At 46.5% G+C, this 20,166-nt stretch overlaps 1 protein-coding gene and 1 long non-coding RNA gene across 16 annotated transcripts in view; one reads left to right on the top strand and one right to left on the bottom strand.

Annotated features, from left to right (window-relative positions):
• The first annotated feature begins 1,148 nt into the window (after positions 1-1,148).
• The window catches only part of Tpm3 (tropomyosin 3), a 28,972-nt gene continuing 9,954 nt past the window's right edge, over positions 1,149-20,166 (top strand). For 2 of the 14 annotated variants that reach the window (XM_040752349.1, XM_040752347.1), the window contains exons 1-9: positions 1,151-1,345; positions 2,109-2,234; positions 14,875-15,008; positions 15,859-15,976; positions 16,072-16,142; positions 16,757-16,832; positions 18,080-18,142; positions 18,271-18,340; positions 19,294-19,372. In XM_040752349.1, coding sequence (XP_040608283.1) covers positions 1,229-1,345; positions 2,109-2,234; positions 14,875-15,008; positions 15,859-15,976; positions 16,072-16,142; positions 16,757-16,832; positions 18,080-18,142; positions 18,271-18,340; positions 19,294-19,372 — 854 coding nt within the window. In that variant the 5' untranslated portion in view covers positions 1,151-1,228. Of the gene's footprint in view, positions 1,346-2,108; positions 2,235-8,216; positions 8,489-14,874; positions 15,009-15,858; positions 15,977-16,071; positions 16,143-16,756; positions 16,833-17,361; positions 17,438-18,079; positions 18,143-18,270; positions 18,341-19,293; positions 19,377-20,166 lie in introns of those variants that run through there. The other 12 variants (XM_005080211.3, XM_005080214.4, XM_005080210.4 and 9 more) reach the window with 10 other exon arrangements.
• On the bottom strand, positions 3,040-8,046 carry LOC121142424. 2 transcript variants are annotated; one of them, XR_005879447.1, is made up of 3 exons: positions 7,829-8,046; positions 7,117-7,190; positions 3,040-3,449 (listed from the first exon to the last, which is right to left on the bottom strand). It is a non-coding gene; the product is annotated as an uncharacterized LOC121142424 (long non-coding RNA). The 2 variants fall into 2 exon arrangements; XR_005879446.1 differs by having other exon boundaries at positions 7,117-8,046.

Genomic DNA, 20,166 nt, shown 5'->3' with positions numbered 1-20,166 from the left:
GCCTCTGAAGTAGGGGTACTTGGTTTCCTTGCTTTCTTCCAGTGGTTAGTAGACGGTCTATCTAGCAGTCTGCTTCTAATGTGGAGGCTCTCATGAGTTAGTTAGCTCTGCCCTGCCCCCACCCTGACTCAGTTACCACATTGCTGTGGTTTAGCCTTGACACTATCCTTGACATTATGAACTAATTAGAATCATTTCTATTTTCCCCGCTACCCTTGGTCACCTTGAACAGTGTCCACTTCTCTGGCATACTTGGGTACATGGCAACTGTGTATGGGATCAATTGCCACCTGTCGATAGCAAGATTCCAAGTGGAATTATGGACATGGCAGGCACCCTGGGGAAAATAGAGCTGGGGGTGAAGACTATAACGGCATGGTGGACCGTAGGCTGGGCAGGGATTTGCAAAGGGAGCAGTTGAAGAGAAGCTGTAGACAGCGACACAGACTTTGGGACATGTGGGTGTGAAAGTTCTATTTTAAGAACATTATGAGAAAACAGAAGTCATGATTTTGTACTGTGACCCTCCTTATTTTTCATCCCACTCGAAGCCCTAAGATAGCCTTTCAGATCATAACCCTCCTACTCTACCCTATGGTCCTTACAGAATGATGTCTCCCTGCCAATTAGAGAATCCCAAAATAGCACAGCAATTCCAACTGGCAATCTGGGGGAATTGTCAAGGATCATGAGTGACCTCCCCTCTTCACTGTTGCTCATGCTCCTTAAACACCAGGAATCAGAAGAAAAAACTCAAGCGGTAGAGTTTGGTCCATATCCAATACAGTCTAGGAAAATGAGCGAGCTGAAGGCAACTAGGACCCTCTGGGGGCTAGAACTGCCAAAGAACCCTCCTCTATTTCAGTGCTCTCCCTCCTCCGCCCCTCCACTGCTGAAAGACCCACAGAGCTGCCAAGAATGAGTGCAAGGTTTCAAGGTCAGCCTCCCACCACCCCCACTTTCCATTGTCTAAAATCAGCCTCAGCTGTCCCTCAATATTTTTTTCTTGCTGGTGATGTCAGGCTATCAATGCGTGTGACCCTGTGTTCCCCCAGGAGAACAATGATGGGTTGGGAGGGAGCTTGGAAGTCCATGTTAGGAATAAGAGGTGGAGCCGTGACCACAGATAAAGGTTCAAACTCGGGGAACTTCTAGTCACTCAGGTGGCAGCCCTTCCTTGGCCTAGCTCTCCAGTGTTCACAGGTGAGCCCACCAACAGTCACAGCTCATGATGGAAGCCATCAAGAAAAAGATGCAGATGCTGAAGTTAGACAAGGAAAATGTTCTGGACCGGGCTGAGCAAGCTGAAGCTGAGCAGAAGCAGGCAGAAGAAAGAAGCAAACAGGTAGGTGCTGGCCTTGGCCTTGCTGGTTACAAAATAGAGATGGGCCTTTAATCCCAGCACTCAGGAGGCAGAGGCCAGCCTGGTCTACACAGCAAGTTCCAGGACAGCTAGAGAGACACAGAGAAACACTGCCTTGAAAAAAAAAGAGAGAGAAAGACAGAGAGACAGAGATGGAAAATGGTTTTCATGGGAAAATGGAGAAGCAGAGAACATTTAGAGAGTGGTTCTCAACCTGTGGGCCATGGCCCTGTTGGGTTTCATAGGGGTTGCCTAAGACCATCAAAAAACACATTATCACTCATAATAGTAGCAGCAAATTTATAGTTATGAGGTAGCAACAAAATAATTTTATGTTTGGGGGTCACCGTGATATTAGGAAGGTTGAGAACCACTGCTCTAGGGAATCCACCTTAGACTGTTCTTATGACCTTGAGAAAGCTGGTGGCTTCTGTGCCAGTGTACCTGCTGGACTTTAGAAGCAGACCATATTTTAGAAGAATGTTTCACTTCTAGAGCAAAAGGTAAGAGCATGCTCCAATTGTTTTCTCTCTTCAATGTTTACCATCCAATAGTCTTGGTCATTTTAGGGCCAGAAATGATAGAGTTTGATGTCAAGCCATAGCATAGCACTTGGAACGGCGGCAGGAGAAAGTGTGTCTCTCTGGGTGAGGTGGTGGTAACGTGGAGGCTGAGCTCAGAGGTCTTTAGAGTACAAGCATGCATGTTGTGTTTATGTCTCTGGTTACTCTTCGGGCTCCTACAGTTAGAGGATGAATTAGCGACCATGCAGAAGAAGCTGAAAGGAACAGAAGATGAGCTGGACAAGTATTCTGAAGCTTTAAAGGATGCCCAAGAGAAGCTGGAGCTAGCGGAGAAGAAGGCAGCTGATGTAAGTATTAGGGAGATGGCTTCCTTGTGGCTTCACAGGCAGTGGGTACATAGGGAACATAATGCTTTCGCTTGTAGCATGCTATTGGAATAGTCTCTTTTACTCAAAGACACGCTGAAGCTGAGAGCACAGTTTAATGGTAGTGTTGCTTTCCTAATGTGCATGGATCCCTGGGTTCTATGCCAAGCACTGGAAAAAAAGAGACATATAGAAGTCTCATTTCCATCCTATTCAACCTCCTTCCCAGTAATGACCTTTTCTAGGACCTGGACAAAGGGAAGAGTTTCCAAGTCCAGATGCATGCTATCAGGTGTCCACCCCCTCCCCCATGCCACATTCTTAGCTTTTGTGTACAAGGTTTGGCATGTGCATGTGTGTATTAATAGGGAACCTCTCATCTCTCAATTACCCAACAAAGCCGGCTTAGATTTCACAATAGGAAATGGAGGTCACATTGACCCTGACCCTATATGGGTATATTTGTCCAGGTCAAGGTGGGCATCTGCCCTGCCACAAAGATGTTACAGGGAACCCTGATCATAGGAGAGCAATGAGCTATCAAGGATGGACTATAATAGAAACTTGGAAGCAGGCAAAGGTATTGCCCCAGACCTTACCCAATGGTTCTGAATAAATTACACAGCTCTTCAGGGCCTTTCTCTCTTAAAATTAAAATTAATTACCTTTTCTCACTGCTTATTACAATTCAGTACCTGCTTTCCTTCATCATCAACCTCAATGCTTTTTGCGAAGAGAAATGAGACTATATAGGACATCTGTTTTGAAAAAAAGTATCAGAGACTTGTTTACATTTATAATTTTTTATTTGCAGTGCTGGGGATTAAATCCAGTCCCCTCTGGAATGACCTAGCTCACAGGGATCTTAACAGTAGCAAAAAGATATGTCAGTTACACAGGCATTTCTCAGCATTGGGGTGAGGAGAAAAACAGAAGCCGATGTTATCAAGTCACATTTGGTTTTGGAGATCAGTTAAAGGACAGAGTGGATGACTTGCACATGCGTTTAGATTCTCACATTCAGTCTCTGCCATGGGGCAAGTGCTCTTCTCTTTGGTTCTTCACTTTCAAAGGCTCAGACATAATGAGTGTTATGACACCGGAGAGTGGTGATATAAACAGGGGGACATGCTCTGTACACAGTCACAGTTTATAAAGTCTTGCCCATTACACACTGCTGTCTCTGTGTTTGGAAAACTGAAAAAAAAAACAACACTATGTTGTCTCCAGGACTGAGCAGGTACTTGTAGGCCAGCTTGAATTGCTTAGCCCGGTTTACAGGCACAGATGGAGAGACCTCTCTGGTCCTAAATGGAAGCAGGAGCACAGGTGTTTTCACAAACTAGCATTATGTTAGGTGAGTAGCGGTTTTGTGAGATGTTAAGTAATACCTCCCTGGAAAGGTCCTTAGCCAGAAAGAGCTAAGAACCAGGACAAGAACTCGGTGTTATACAAACCTTGGGAAAAGGAGAGGGAAGGAGTCCCAGAAAGTATGCCTATATATTCAGAAGGATAACAGAATTCCCTAGGGGTGAATTTTGCCAATTTTAGGATGTTTTATACACAGGAGTACAGCACACACACGAAAACATACATATTCTATACAAACACTGTCTTACCACTGTATTTGTTTGAAATTTACGTATTTACATAGAAATTCCCAAAATTTTTGTTTGTTGAGACAGGGTTTTTCTGTGTAGTTCTGGAACTCACTCTGTAGACCACACTGCCCTCAAACTCAGAGATCTGCCTGCCTCTTGAGCATTGGAATAAAAGCATTGGAATAAAAGATCTGCCTGACTGAAAAAAAAATTAAATATGAAAAATGTCTTAAAATTTAAATCCTCAACTTAACCCTGGCCCCTTTGTTACCTTTTTCACATGGTCAGTGAGCACCCCTCACAAATGCGTACTAAAACAAGAGACTAGCTGGGCATGGTGACACACGCCCTTAATCCCAGTACTCAGAAGACAGAGGCAGCTGGGGTCTGAGTCTGAGGCCAGCCTGGTCCACAGGGTAAGTTCTGGGACAGCCAGGACTGTAGAGAGAAACTCTATTTCAAACAAAACAGGAAGGGGAGGGGGTTTGCTGAGACAGAAGCAAGAAGAAAGGTATCTTTTCCCAAAGCGCTATCTGTGGGTTAAGCCTGGTTTTGTAAGCTAAGTTTTTTGTTGTTGTTGTTGTTTTGTTGTTCTTGTTGTTTTGTTTTGTTTTTTGTTTTTTTCGAGACAGGGTTTCTCTGTGGCTTTGGAAGCTGCCCCGGAACTAGCTCTTGAAGACCAGGCTGGTCTCGAACTCACAGAGATCTGCCTGCCTCTGCCTCCCGAGTGCTGGGATTAGAGGTATGTGCCACCAATGCCCGTCACCCTTGGTAAGCAAAGTTTTATTAGAACACACGCATGCTCTTTCGTTTACATATTATCTAGTAGTTTCCTCTCTTCAATAGAGTCCATATGACCTATAAAGCCAGGCATTCTATCTGGCCCTTTACTGAAAACCTGCTGACCCTTCAAGTACAGGAAAGAAAACAGGGTGTCTACAGGAAATGGGAAGAGTGCTGAACAAGGAAGGACACTGAGACTTAACTAGAGAGCAAGATCATGATGTGTGCCCTCTGTGGTGTGGGGAGGGTGCTTGGTTTAACACAGAAAGGGCTCACAGCTCAGCTTTGACCTTGAGATTCGTAAGTAAGTAGCAGCATATTATCTTGATGTAACTGTTTTGAGAGGGAGGGAGGAGAGAGAAAACCAACAACTACATGTTTACAGCCGTAGTTTTGGTTATCTGAGAAGCCTTTCTGAATGTGTAGGATTTCTAGGGCTGCTTGAACAAAGAAAGGGCACGGCTGTGGCAAGGTCAGCCCAATCTTGTGGTTTTTTTTCTTTCCAGAGTTTAGCTACTATTATAGTTTAAAATTGTAGCGAAATACACATACACAATACCAGGCAGTGGTGGGGCTCGCCTTTAGTCCCAGCACTTGGGAGGCAGATGCAGGCGGATCTCTGAGTTTGAGGCCAGCCTGGTCTACAAGAGCTAGTTCCAGGACAGCCAGGGCTACACAGAGAAACCTGTATCAAAAAACTCGTGTGTGTGTGTGTGTGTGTGTGTGTGTGTGTGTGTGTGTGTGTGTGTGTGTGTGTGTGTGTGTGTGTGTGTGTGTGTGTGTGTGTGTGGTGTGTGTGGTGTGTGTGTGTGTGTGTGGTGTGTGTGTGGTGTGTGTGTGTGTATGGTGTGTGTGTGGTGTGTGTGTGTGTGTGTGGTGTGTGTGTGTGGTGTGTGTGTGTGGTGTGTGTGTGTGGTGTGTGTGTGTATGGTGTGTGTGTGGTGTGTGTGTGTGTGGTGTGTGTGTGGTGTGTGTGTGTGTGGTGTGTGTGTGGTGTGTGTGTGTGTATGGTGTGTGTGTGTGTGTGTGGTGTGTGTGTGTTCATGCTTGTACAGCACAGCACATCATCTTTCCGACCCATGAGATCCTCTTAATCCAAGACGAAATCAGAAGCTGTTTAGGGAAAAACAAAAAAGAAGAATGCAATGGATAGCACTTAGGACACCAGAGTAACACCCTTTTTTTAGGAACGTGTTGGGAAGGATGAGAAGAGAACAGGGATGGACAGAGACACCTGTTGGTACGTTGTATTGTTTGTCACCAGGAAAACAATAGCACTGGTTGGTCTCCTTGCTTCCCATCCGTCATGTCTCTCAAAGCTATTGGGAGTCTGTTTGCTCATCTGCTTCCCTGGATCAAGAGATTATCTATACAAAGGCACCAGCCTCAGAAATGCAATGCAGTACTGGCTCAAGTTTGGTCGGCCTAGGAGGAGGTCTAAAGGTACCGGGAGGTATAACAGTGCCACCTGCTGGTCAGCACTCAGGTGACAAAATTTTCACCAGCTCTCCTGTGAAGAGACTTATTCAAAGCAAGCTTGAGAAACACTTAGGCGATCAAGGCAGTTTTTTCTGAGTGTCAGAACCTTGTTTTTCTGACTTAGTTTTTGGGGAGGTGGGTAGGAATCAACGTGTACAGGAGAAATGAGAAAATTACTGTTCCTCCAATTTGTTTCTTTTGAGTAGTTTCACTGTTGAGCAGTCTCCCCCTCAAAAAAAGGGAGCCTCCTGAGAACCAGGACCAGATATGGACAGCAGTAAGTGTCTTGCTGAATCCAGAGCCTCCACAGAACTAAATCCCCAATCCAATTAATATTTTTAGCTCTAAGTCCTGATCCATATCCCATTTCTTTTCTTTTTTCTTTTTTTCTTTTTTTTGGTTTTTCAAGATAGAGTTTCTCTGTATTATTTTGGAGGCTGTCCTGGAATTCGATCTGTAGACCAGGCTGGCCTGGAACTCACAGAGATCTGCCTGCCTCTGCCTCCCAAGTGCTGGGATTAAAGGCGTTCGCCACCAATGCCGGGCTATCCTATTTATTAAGGGAAGAAAAGAGTAGTATCACAGGAGGAATTTATCATTATTTCTTTCTAAGAAGGAGGCAGAAACACAGAGAAATAAGATAGGGTGTGATCGTTTGCACCTGAAATTTTAGTATTTAGGAAGCTGACTAAAGAAGCAACCGGAGCTCAAGACCAATCAGGGCTACCAAAGTGAGTTGAAGTCAACCAGGGCTACCTGAGACACCATCTCAATGAATCCAAGGCCAGGCAGTGGTGGCACCCTACTTTAATCCCAGCACTCTGCAGGCAGAGGCAGGTGGATCTCTGTGAGTTCGAGGCCAGCCTGGTCCACAGAGAGAGTTCCAGGACAGACTCCAAGCTACAGAGAAACCCTGTCTTGAAAAAAAAAAAAAAGCCAAAACGAAAACAAAGCAAGCATGAAAGCGAGCAAGCAAATAGCAAATAGAAAACAGGACAAACCTCTTTACTATTGGGCTCCCAGAAATCCTGTACGTAGGGCCTGTAGAAGGAGTTTTTACTTCATATAATAGTTCCTTGGAGTAAGTGAAAGAAGTGACAGTAAAACGGATGAAAGTAATTACCACTTAGAGGTTAAATTCCACAACAGTTTTCCAGATATTTATATCTTGCGGTTGTACCAGGGATATGATAATAAGGAACCATAAATAAGGAATTCTTCCTGATAGAGTAGAGACGCACGTATCTTGTCTACAAAAGGGGTTGTACATGAAAATTAAATTGCCAAGTCCTAAATCATTCCAAGAGCCACAGGGACTGGCAGGTTAACGTGCATACTGACTGACTGGTATTCTGAACAGAATAGTTAAATTCACACCTGACGTTAGAGAATGCCCACTTGCCTGTCTCTTTCACCCCCTTTATTGACTTCCAGGAGAGGGGAGAGAATCTATCTGAGCAATTTTGGGTTTTGTTTTGAGACATGGTTTTACATAGCTCACCAGAATAGCTTGAATTCTCCGTGTAGCCAAGAATGACCTTGAATTCCTTATCTGTCTCCACCCTCCAAGTACTGAGATTACAGATACTTGCCACTATGCCAGTTTCCACGCTTCCGGAGATCGAGTCCAGAGCTTCGAGCATGCTAGACTAATGCTCTAAAAACCGAGCAATATCCACAACCCCCTCTGAATAGATTTTCAAGGAGGCTTACTGGGATTCTTTGCAGGACGATGTCTAGAGTCTTTTAGACTTTTCTCTGAACCTGGTTTTGGAGTCTGTCGTGGGATATTTTATACTGCTGAGTGGAGAGGACACAGAGGCACAGGGTAAGAGAGGGGTCAACAGTGTTAAGACAGCACCGTACTTGTAAATGGGCCAACCATTGTTGGGAGGCAGCCTGGTGGGTGAGGCTAGACCACGAAGCGCCTTTCAGTTACTATGGTAGCTAACCCAACCCCGCCCCCCTTTACTGGTCTCAGGAAAGACCGCCCAGAGCGGTCACCTAGGGCGACTGCGAGGCTCCACCTCTCACTTTCTGCCCGCCGCCCCTCGAGTGGACTGCGTTCCCGCCTGCTTGGCAGGGGAGGTGGGGAACGCGCGGAGGTAGCGGCGTCACATCCGGGCGGGTGGGTGAGTTCCGGTATTTCAGGGCGGAGCAGGCGGAAGTAGGGTGAGAAGCGGCTACTACGCCGAGCGGAGGAGGTAGGACCCGAATTCCAGGAGCAGCTGGGTGGGCACCATGGCCGGGATCACCACCATCGAGGCGGTGAAGCGCAAGATCCAGGTTCTGCAGCAGCAGGCGGATGATGCCGAGGAGAGGGCCGAGCGCCTCCAGCGGGAAGTGGAGGGAGAAAGGCGGGCCCGGGAGCAGGTACGCGCGGAGGGCGAGGCGCAGCAGGGAAGCGGGGGACCGGCGCCTCTGCTGGGGAGCTCAGCTCCACGGCGTCCTGGAGGCCCGGACCAGACGCGGGGCCCCGGGGTTGGGGGGGACTCGATTGCGATGGTCTGGAAAGCGAACACGGAGGAAAGTAGGTGCTCGCGCGAGCAGCCTGCACCCTGGAAAGAATCGAGCCCCGCGCTGCACGGGCTCTCCTCTCCCTTCTTTTTTCCCCCCGGCTCATTCATTCGGTCCCTCGGAGCCGGGCGCGGCCAGGGGAGGGGCTCAGCGGCCTCTCCCTCCCCCCACTTCTCCGTGAAGGGTGGGGACCCTTTGCTCTCGCTTGAGGTTTCCGGCCAGAGAGGTAGAAGTAAGTGTGTGCTCCTCTGGCCCGGGAGGGGCCGAGCCTAACCTGCGAAAGATGCGGGTGGGAGGTGGGGACCGCCGGAAAGCCCCCGACTTGGCCTGCTGGCAGCTTTTCCGCTCCCTCCTCCTGCTCAGGAAATGAGCCAGCAGTTGGCTGAGAGGAAGCGCGGTTCCCTCCCTCACTGGCGGAGCTTAAGGCCACAGCACCACCTCCCGTCCTCGAGCTTGGGGACCTTTTGTAACTAAATGGTACTCCCGGCCCTCAGTCGTTGTGAAGTGGGAGAGGAGATGATACTCCTCTTGGCCCTGCTCATGACCTGGAAGGCAGGAACTTCTGCCAGATTCAGGCCTGAAGTGCGAGCTGTGCAAATCTGATTTACGGAGACCATATCTCCTAAGCAGGGCTGATAAGGGGGTGCATAACAGTCAAATGCCAGGTCAATCCCAAGGTTGCTGATTGATCTGGACACTGTGGAGGATGGAAACAGATTAGTGAGTGGCGATGATTTGGGGGAGGGGCTGCTTTCTCACTTACCGGTACTATGGTTTTTGTTCGACTGTTGTTGGGGTGAATGGATTCGTGTGAAAGACCTAGTGAAGATAAGTCTTGTGGCTTGCTGGTGTCTTCCCCTTGGCTGCTCATTTGGGGAGTAACTGAGACTATGTCTGAGGGCTAAAGGGTGAGCGTGGAAAAGCAGAGCATAGCTCCTTGATGTTTAAACATTATCAAGATGCTTTTATTGCAGGGCACAGAAATGCCAGCGCTTGTCTTCACAGTCACTCTTTCCTATGCATTCAGTATGATTGTTTTGAGACTGGGTGTCCCTTTGTTTTCCCGGAAGACCTGCTTAAACCTCCCAAGTGCTGGAATTACAGGCTTGCTTGGCCACTCCTGACATGCCTGCAACTTCTCCTTATCAATTCTAGTGAGGTCATTCTAGAGATGAGATAGTCTTAAAAGGGGAAAATGGCCAGTACAGCAGAAGGAATTGGCCCATTATTTAAGTATGGATACCCTGGGTGTGGTTTTAGGGTAGGTAGGGTGTGTCTGTCTGTCCCTGAATTTGATGATTTTCCTTGTAGGAAAATTTGGCTCCTCTTCCTTGTGCGTGACGACGCTGGGGTGATAAGCCCCAGAGAGTGTTTTCACGTGTTCAGAGCTTACCACATGTGCATATTTCACGGAAGTCTCCTGAGGAAGTTCTCAGAATGGGGAAGTAGGGTGGTTGTTAAATATTGATGAGACTGGTATCTTCTTTGAGCTTTTGACTTTCTGCACCTGTGACCTTTAGCCCCTACTGAGGACTCAGGGGGAAGAGGGGTGCTTGGCTTGCCTGCTCTCTATTGCCACTGTGGAATGTGGCTTTTGCAGGCTCCACCTGTCAGCGCTACCTGGTGGGAACCTGTGCTGTTGTATTAGTAAGTGGTCAGGTCATTTTCTGGTTACTGCGTATGGGCACCTAACCTGCCCTTATTAAATGGATGAGGGCAGAGCTGAGAGGTACGTTCTGAGGGCAGTCAGTCCTTCCTGTTCTTGACCTGGAAACAGACTTAATAGTTTAGCTCCCTGCTAAATCTTACTTTCAGTTTTGCATTCCCTTTGTTTAGTAAGAGGGTTTTAATGTTTGATTTTCTTAGGCGCTAGGAGCAGACCTAGGGCTACCCAGGTCTCTGCCACCCTTGATTCTGTCCTGTCCAAAACAGGTGACAACATAAAACTTAAAATGCACATATAACAAGGTTTTACCTGTCCAGGCTGCCCTTGAGTTGTTGGATCCAAGTGACCCTTCTTCAGTGTCTGTGATAGTCTCTGGTGTTCACTGCCTGCCAGGATCCCCATTGTAACCTTTCTTTTTCTTTTTTCTTTCTTTCTTTTTTTTTTCCAAGACAGGGTTTCTCTGGCTTTGGAGGCTGTCCTGGAACTAGCTCTTGTAGACCTGGCTGGTCTCGAACTCACAAGAGATCTGCCTGCCTCTGTCTCTCGAGTGCTGGGATTAAAGGCCTGTGCCACTACCGCCCAGCATAACCTTTCTTTTTTGTTGTTATTTTTATTCATGTGAACATACGTGTATCTGACCCCTGGAGGTGGAATTGCAGTCAGTTGTGAACTTACTCCCTCACCCGCACCATGTATGTTCCGGAGAACAAAGAGCAGCGGGCGCTCTCCTGAGCCATCTCTCTAGCCCCTTTAAAACCATTTTTCAATGTATGGTTCGTCTTACCCTTTAAAAAGCGTTTCTCTTCTGAGTTTCATGTAGTATTTTTCATTTTGTTCTGGTCCAAAACATTGGAAGTACTGTTGAAGGAGAGTGGGCTTTGAACAGTGGTTCTGGCCGGAAGCCCAGATTCTTGGTCTCTGAAGGGGGTGAGGGCGTTTGGCAGTATGTCCGGTGTGTTTGGTGGACACATAGCAAGCATTATGACCTCTCTGGCTTAGGTTCGGATTGCTTTGGCTGCTGCTTGCCTTTCTCTGCCCTCATTTCAGAGCCACACTCCTACAGGAGAGGCAAACAGCCCTTTGCTCTAAGTGCCTCTGCCTAAACTCCACCTTTGTTGACTCTGGGGCGGCAGATAACTCCCAGCTTTCCCCCTTGGTGAAATTGAAGTTTCCGGAGAATGGTGTAGAGCTCCCAGCCAGCGTGTGGACACAGTGGTCCAGCAGTCCTTTTTCAGCTGAGGCCTGACTTCCAGTGCTGTCTCTACTCTGAGTTACACCTGTGACTTATCTAAAAAGAGAAACCCCAGTGTGGCAGAGTGCCAGATTTAGATTTATCCCTCCTGTCCTTGGCCCTGCTCTGCCTCTGCCTACCAGCTCCCCGTCAGCTTCTTACTTTAAGGGATGTAGTGTGCTTTTGGCTCTTTTAACATTTTTTTAAAAACCTATGTTACTATTATCGTGTATGCATATAATATGTGTGTGTGCCAGCATATATTTCGTAATTTGTGTGGAGCTCAGAGGACACCTTTGTGGAGTCTTTTACCTCACTGAGCCCTATGTAGCTACACTGAGCTTACATCATAGCCAATGCTGTCAGCCACCTTTTCTTTCTTTCTTTCTTTTTTTTTTTAGTTTTTTTTCAAGACAGGGTTTTCTGTCAAAACTCACTTTGTAGGCCAGGCTGGTCTCGAACTCACTGAGATCTGCCTTCCCAGTGCTGGGATTAAAGACATGCCCAACCACCAGCCAGCCATCTTTTAATATGACCAAATGGCTGTACTTTCCAACACCAGGATTTTGTTTCCTGAACAATGGAGAATCCTTTACTGTTGAAAGGAAGACTCACACTGTATCCTCCGAGTTGCAGGGAGATAGGCAGGCTCTGCTGGGCATTTCAGGTAAAAGTTAGGATTAATTGAAAAAAGCATAAAGTGCAGTGTTTCTCAGGATCAGACTGGTCTATAACCCAAGGGCTTGATGCTGACCTGAGTGGTTTGTGTCAGCTCTGACCTAAAGGAAAAGTCAAGCTGTCTTCCTTGTTCCTGTAACTGGGGTATCAGATCCTGGTTTTGGAGGCTTTTGTTTCCTTATAAAGAGAACTAATCTGCTGTCCTGGGCCTGCCACCCTCTGGTCTGTCTGAAGCTTTTGCAGGGAGTCACTAGTCTTTGGTTCTGGTTTTAACACAGGCTTGCTCTTAGGAGAACACTGAGATGCATTTTCTCTTCCTCCTTTTTCACTCTTGTGAAGAATTCAATTGTAAATGCTGTTTTGTGGGCAAAAGCACCAGAGCCAGCTTGTTACCATGGAAACTACCCCGCCCCCAAAGCCTGTTATCTTTTTCCAGTTCGAGTAACTGGGAGCTGGATGGAGGCTTACCTTTCATGTGCTTCCCACAAATCCAGCTGCATTTTTCTTTAATTTTTTTAGATTCATTTTATATGTATGAATGTTTTGCCCACATGTATGTATGTGTACCATGAGTGTGACTAGTGCTCAAGGGTGACTAGTGCTGAGCGTTAGCACCTCAGGCACTATAATTATAAATGGTGTGAACCACCATGTGGGCCCTGGTAATCAAACCAGAGTTCTCTGCCACATAAAGAAGTGCTCTTAACTGCTGAGCCACCTCTGCAGCCCTTCCAGCTGCATTTTTTTTAACACCTGAAAGGGGTATGTACTGTATGGTGTGTGTGTTTGATAGCCCCATCCTGATAGCCCGGCTTGCCTGTGACTGCTTGGCCTTGTTGGGTTTGTAAGGGTGAATCTGTGCTGTCCTGCAGGACATCTGTTTTCCTAGAAGAGACAGAACTAGAGAATGCCTGTCTTTGTGGCGTTCTGAATGGTAGTTAGGAATACAAATGATTTCTTAGGAATTTCAATTTATGTAGACTCTCAGTCTTCTGTTCCTATAGCCTAGCTTCCTGCCTTCTTTCCCAGTCTCTTGAATCTCCTGTGTTTGTGTGTGGAAATTTTTGTTCCCATCCTGATTGTTAGCAGGAGTCTTATCCTTCCCCATAGGGCTAATGGCCCAGATTCCTCAGCTGCACTACCCTTGCCTGTTAAGAGGAAACCAGGGTAATAGAATTCAGTCACAATCTGGGCTTGAGAGCAGAGCTAGAGTTGACCAGAGTATAAGCATCTGAACTTATCGTGTGCAACAAAGATCTTATGTTTGGGTGTTTTGGTTGGTTTGCTTATTGAAACAGCCTCTCCCGATGTAGCCCAAGTTAACCTTGAACTCATGATCATCTCAGGCTACAGAGTGTTAGGATTACAGGCATATACTACCACACCTATGAGGACACTTTCCATCGTCTATGTACAAACGATGTCTTTTTGTTTGTTTGTTTCTTAGTCATAGCCAGTTTGTGTCTTGAACTTGAGCTTGTATGTACTTTGTTGTGTGTGGAAGCCAGGGAAATTGCTGTAATGAATTGTACTGAAGTCCACAAGATTTAGGAGGTTGTTAGAGCAATGGAAGGTGCTTCAGACACCCAGAGGAGCGGCAGTGGGTGGGGGCTAGCTTGCTCTGTTTGTTTGTTTGTTTTTATACTGTTATCAAATTATGCTATTCTTTAAGGGGTTGGGTGGGGGAAAGACTTTATTTTTTAAAGTGGGCAAATATTCAACAGTGCGTGTGGAGGTCAGAGGACAACTTATGGAAACTGGTTCTCTCTACCAGTTGGGTTCCGGGGATTGAACTCGGGTCCTCAGGCATCTGGTGCCTTTGCCTGCTGAGCCGTCTTTCTGGCCTCAAATACCAGCTTTTCTATAAGGAAAGCTGCTTCATAAGGCATTAATTAGTTGGTCATCCTCCTGACATGCTAGAGTAAGGTGATCAGAGGGTTGACAACTTAAACTATAAACTAAATTAATGTTACATAGAAATATTATAAAATAATACAAATACTAGATAGAAATATTGCTGTTAGGCATCCTGGTGTATACCTGTAATCCCAGCATTATAAGACAGGAGGATCTGGAGTTGAAAGCTAGAAGCAGGTATCAATTTATTGAACATAAGACAGAAATCTGTCTTTTGGCTGTTTCCTGCCTCTGCCTCTCAAATGCTGGGATTGAAGATATGTCATCACCCCTAGCTTTGTTGACTCTTACAGGTTCTGGAATTTGAAATGAGTCCAGAAGAGAGGATAATACTGTCTGGACAAGAAACTGAATTTTAAAGCACTCTTTCAGGGTCGAGGGTAGGTCTCAGTTGTTAGAGTGCCTGTCTAGCATACATGAGCCCTGGCTTCCATCCTTAGCATAGCATAAACTAGATATTGTGGTATATATATCTGTAATCCCAACACTTGCGAGGTACTATATGTCATTTTCAAGGCCAGCTTTGGACATATAGATTGGGTCACACAAAACATTTCATGTATAACAAATGGGAGTTCTTAGATGGGAAAGGAAGAAATTAATTTATATTCCTGTATGTTAGGTCTTATAAGCATTTGAGCCCAGACAGTATCTATATATTACTTTACTCTGGCTTCATAGTGGAGAATTCTAGCCTTCTGTCATTGGTTCTTTTCACCAAGCCTCTGTTTCATTTCCCATTGACTTAAGGCTGAAGCTGAGGTGGCCTCCTTGAACCGCAGGATCCAGCTGGTTGAAGAAGAGCTGGACCGTGCTCAGGAGCGCCTTGCCACTGCCCTGCAGAAGTTAGAGGAAGCAGAAAAAGCTGCTGATGAGAGTGAAAGGTATATGGGAGAACACGGGTGTGTGTGTGTGTGTGTGTGTGTGTGTGTGTGTGTGTGTGTGTGTGTGTGTGTGTGTGAATTCCAAGAGCATCTGCTAAGTGGTGGAGCACTCACCCGTGCCATAGGTGTTCTGGGTTCATCACCAACACTCCAAACAAATAGTTGATAGTGGCTCTGACCTAGCTTTCCCTCTCACATAGCCCAGACTAGCTTTGAACTCTTAATTCTCTCCTGCCTCCACTTTCCAAGTGCTGGGATTACAGGTCTGTGCCACCACATCCTGTTCTAGATTTGTTTTTGTTTTTGCAGATTGAACCCAACCTTATATGCTAAGTGCATCCTCTACCACCAAGTTACATTCTAGCTCCCAGATGTACTTTTTAGATGGTAGTGATTTGTATATTACTAGTATTTTTTTCTTCATGAATTGAGCTGGGAACTTGCACATACTAGGCACCCGCTTTATTGTTAACATCCTGTCCCTAGCCCAAAGTGCGCCACCAACGCCTGGCTGAGAAAGTTTTTTTTTTTTTTTTTTTTTGGTTTTTCGAGACAGGGTTTCTCTGTAGCTTTGGAGGCTGTCCTGGAACTCACTTTGTAGACCAGGCTGGCCTCAAACTCACAGAGTTCCGCCTGTCTCTGCCTCCCGAGTGCTGGGATTAAAGGCATGCGCCACCAACGCCCGGCTGAGAAAGTTTTAAATTAAATGATAGAGGCACTCAACTGCTGTTGAACTTCCATTCGTGTGACAAACAGGAATGGGCTCTAAAGGGTGTAGTTTTGAGTCCTTGAAGTGGAGCTGGCCACACACCTCAGAGTGTCATTGCTGTGTTCGTCCTTTTTCTGGCAGAGGTATGAAGGTGATTGAAAACCGAGCTCTAAAGGATGAGGAAAAGATGGAACTCCAGGAAATCCAGCTAAAGGAAGCCAAGCACATTGCAGAAGAGGCAGATAGGAAGTATGAAGAGGTGAGCCACCGCTGCAGTGACGCCGTGGCTGCCAGGACAGTCGTGGAAGGGGACTCCTTTGCTTGCTTGAGCTCTACCAGGGTTCTTTCTTCTAGGTGGCTCGTAAGTTGGTGATTATTGAAGGAGACTTGGAACGCACGGAGGAACGAGCTGAGCTGGCAGAGTCGTGAGTATTTTGTCTCCAGATCTTGTCAGACCGTCCCGCCTGCTTGGGCACTAATTCGAGTAAACTAGCATTCCTTCGACCTTGTTAAACAGGCCTGGGAGGGTGGTTAGACAGCTGGTGCTTTTAGCCTCTAAGAATGGCTTTGGGCTTTATCTTACCTTGACTAGTAACAGGTAACAAGGCTTCGCTTCTTCTTGGGAAGATCCTCAAACTGAGGGAAGGTCGAGACTAATATGGCATACAACTAGTAGGAAGATCCTGTTGGGTCCTTCCACCTGTAATCTCTTGCTCCTTGGTCTGTACTGACTTCAGACCTGGTCTGTTTTTACCGCTTTGCCATTCTGCCTGGGAACTTGAGAACAAAGGCTTTAGAGAAATCACCTGCTGCCCATTGGTCCTGGCTTGGCCTTGTGTAACAAAGTCAGCATGAATGAGTATGTGTATGTGCTTGCCCTGCATCCCCACCCCCAGACATGACATATCACGACCATGGTGGCGTTTGTTTATTTTTACCCACTCCCACACCCCATTTTGCGGCTTGTTTTCTTGCTGTTCCTTGTTTAACCTTTTCCCCACAACCTGGCTTGTGCCGTTCCCGTGACTGTCACTAACAGCCGTTGCCGAGAGATGGATGAGCAGATCAGGCTGATGGACCAGAACCTGAAGTGTCTGAGTGCTGCGGAAGAAAAGGTACTAACCATCATGCCCATGGAGAGGCCCGTGCCTGTGCTACGCTTTTTGAGTTTGACCTCGTTCTGCAGTTGTCTCCCTCCACCAGTTGTGTCGAGTGCTCTCTCGTCTCTTCATGGAATGCTCCATTCCTTCCACTCACTTGCATCTCTCATCTCTTTCCTAGTTGCTTCACTGCCTCCCAAGCCCCCCTTGGGTGATTTGGGGGGTCGTTTGGGTTAGGCATCCGTCCCCACCTTCACCCCCAAAGAGCATTTGTAACTTGTTCCTGGTAGTGAGTGATTTCTCTCAAGTGTTCTTCCTTTGTTAGAGCCAAGCATTCTGAGCTCGGGAGGTCCGGCTCCTGGCACACATGTTCCATGGTAGAGGGGGAGGGTTGGTGCTTGCTCAGATTACCCAGAAACTTTTCTTCCCTGATGTGCAGTCCAACTCTCTCTACACATAGGTTCAATTCACATCTGTGTGTCTCTCTCCTTTTTTATTTCTTCCTCTTCCCTTTCCTCTCCTGCGGTATTTAAAATATTCACAGTAAGTGTTCTGAGCTGGAGGAGGAGCTGAAGAATGTCACCAACAACCTCAAGTCTCTTGAGGCTCAGGCGGAGAAGGTAGGGCTGGTTTGTGAAGGTGACAGGCTTTGGGGCCTGGGCCCAGCCCTGCCCTTAGTGAAAGACTAGACACACCTATTCCTTACAAGGCAGTGAAGTGTCCTCTTCCTCCCCATCTCTGTCCACCCAGATTGTAGGTTTAATGCCAATTCCTATCTACCTCCACTACTTAGGTTCAAGTAACTTCATGGTCTCCAGTGCCTGGAGTCATGCGCTCCTCCAGCTGATAGTGCCTTGCTGAAAGGCAGTTGTAAGGAGCTGTGGACTTGTAAACAGTCAGATGGGGTCAGCAGAGTCCCAGCTCTCAGACCTACCTAGTAGCAGTCAAGACAGATTGCCATTTACCATCACGAGGGGGTGTTTTAACTCTGGATTCCTCCTGGTTAAGTTGGAGAAAGGCAAAACACTCTGGGATGATAGGAATAAGATCAAAGCTTAGGTCTGTTAACAAAAGAAAGGTCCTGGCGGAGTTTACTCTGCATGTTTTATGTGCGGAAATGGTTGGGTCTTGAGACCCTTTGACAAAAACTGGTCCTTACTTTTAGTCCTGGACCATGTAGTACATCAAATCTAGGACAGTGTCTGTGTCTGTGTGCCACACCCGTTTCTACTCTGACATTTGTGCTCTACTTCTCTTCACAGTATTCTCAAAAAGAAGACAAGTATGAAGAGGAGATAAAGATTCTCACCGACAAACTCAAGGAGGTGAGCTGAGGGAAGATGGCGTCAGAATTAATAATTAGCCTTGCTGGCCTTGGTCCTCAATGGCCTACAAGTGTGAGGGGAGAAATGACCGTCTTTTATTCTGATTGGTTGGTCTTTTCTTTCCTCAGGCAGAGACTCGTGCAGAGTTTGCTGAAAGATCGGTAGCCAAACTGGAAAAGACCATCGATGACTTGGAAGGTATGGAGCAAGGCAGAGGATTGAGAGAGCTTTTTCTCCCTTCATCAAAGGGGGTTGGTAGTGGCTTGGAACATATGATATGTCCTCTTCTATTTTGTAATAGCTAGGCAAAGTAAGTCAAACCCTAGAGTTGATTTTTTTGCTTTTTGTTTTTTTAAGCTTCTCCTTTAATACAACTCTACTTATTTCTGGAATCTACCATCTTGCCTTTGAAAAGATGTAATGGCTGTATTTATCTCCAATTTAGTGGTCTTAAATCTTGAGTCTGAGTTGAAATGGAAGCAAAAGCCATGTTTTTTAAGGAGATAGTGAAGTTCTCCTGTGTGTAACCATATGGACACTTATATAGTTCTTTTTATCAAGTTGTGTGACATATCTCCGGGAGATAATAATCAATCTCACAGCTGAACGATGTCAGGGTTTCTTGTTCTTGAAGTTTGGCAGCTGTGTCCGTCCACCCTACCAAGAAAACAAGTCTTTTGCTTTGAGAACTCCCTGGATATGTCCTTGGTAACTGGCTGCTGTTTGGAAGGGCTTGGGGAAGCAGACTGTAACACAGAGGACCCATGAGTAATGATCACATTGAGTAAGCAGAAAAGTGTCCCATGAAGTGTGCTTCCTCTCTTTTCTGTCTTCCTTAAGTGTTATCGCTGATTCAGAATTGGGTGAGAATAGTGTCCCTTGGGTGCCTATAGTAGCTGGCATGTGCTCAGCTTCTCAGTTCATGCTCCATTGATTTGAAGATATCAGGAAGTACTGTTGGCCATTGGGGAAGGTAAATTGAAAATGGCCAGTCACTGCTGCCAGAATAGTTCTGGTTTTGTTTTTTTCCCTTCCTGGTTAGACCCACAGTCACATTTTTCCTATTTTCTAATGATTCCCTCTCTCCATCTGCTTCTGATACCTTTCACCTTCTCCCCTCCATCATCCCTATGGTTCCTGTGCCTGTCCAGATGAGCTCTATGCCCAGAAACTGAAGTACAAGGCCATTAGCGACGAGCTGGACCACGCCCTCAATGACATGACCTCTATGTAACTATCAGGCAGCAGTGTGGGGTTGGTTCCTGACTCTGGGTGAGGGTGCAGAGTGTGCTTGGGTCTTGTCCTTGAATCACAGCCTCCACCCACTTAGAAACGTTGGTGCTGGTTATTTGTTTGGCAGAGCCTGGGGAGGCATTTAATCTTGGGTGTAATTTGTATTCTCTCTCTTATTCTCCCATCTAGTTTTAACAGGGTCGAATTCTGTAAGCCACGTCGACCTCAAACTCCAAATTCTCCTACTTCTCCTCAACCGCTAAGACCACAGCCTTGTGCCATTGTGCCCCCCTCTCCTCTGAACTGTTTTCACTTTCGTTTCTCAGTGCAAGACGTGGCGGCACATGGCTATAATCCTTGTAGTCTAGATGCTAAGGCAGAAGGATTGATGCAGGTTCAAGGCCAGCTAATGTTGTAAGACAGGGTCTCAAAAGCAAACCACATTGAACACGGTGGTGCGAGACTTTAACCCTGGTATAGGCAGATTTCTGAGTTCTCAGACAGCCAGGGTTATGTAGAGAGGCCCTGTCTCAAAAAGCAAGAACACATACACGTACCCTGATTTTGTGCTCTGAAATTTGTGCTAATGGGGCATTCCCAGGATGAGAAGTGGCCAGTTTAAGAATTGAGCTGAGTCCCTAAGCAAGCCAACCAGTGAACAGCACCAAAAGTTTTGGGGGACTATATCTGATCTCTAATGCTAATCTGCCTCTTCTGCCCACTAATGCAAAGTAGCTGAGTATTGTAGCCTGAAGTGTCTGGTCTCCTGCTGCTCCTTCCCTGTCCCTCTC

This window comes from Mesocricetus auratus, unplaced genomic scaffold (assembly GCF_017639785.1).
Source record: "Mesocricetus auratus isolate SY011 unplaced genomic scaffold, BCM_Maur_2.0 Super-Scaffold_100009, whole genome shotgun sequence".
Lineage (NCBI taxonomy): Eukaryota > Metazoa > Chordata > Mammalia > Rodentia > Cricetidae > Mesocricetus > Mesocricetus auratus.
Note: the sequence above shows the minus strand (reverse complement) of the source record. Positions and strands in the feature narration are given on the sequence as shown.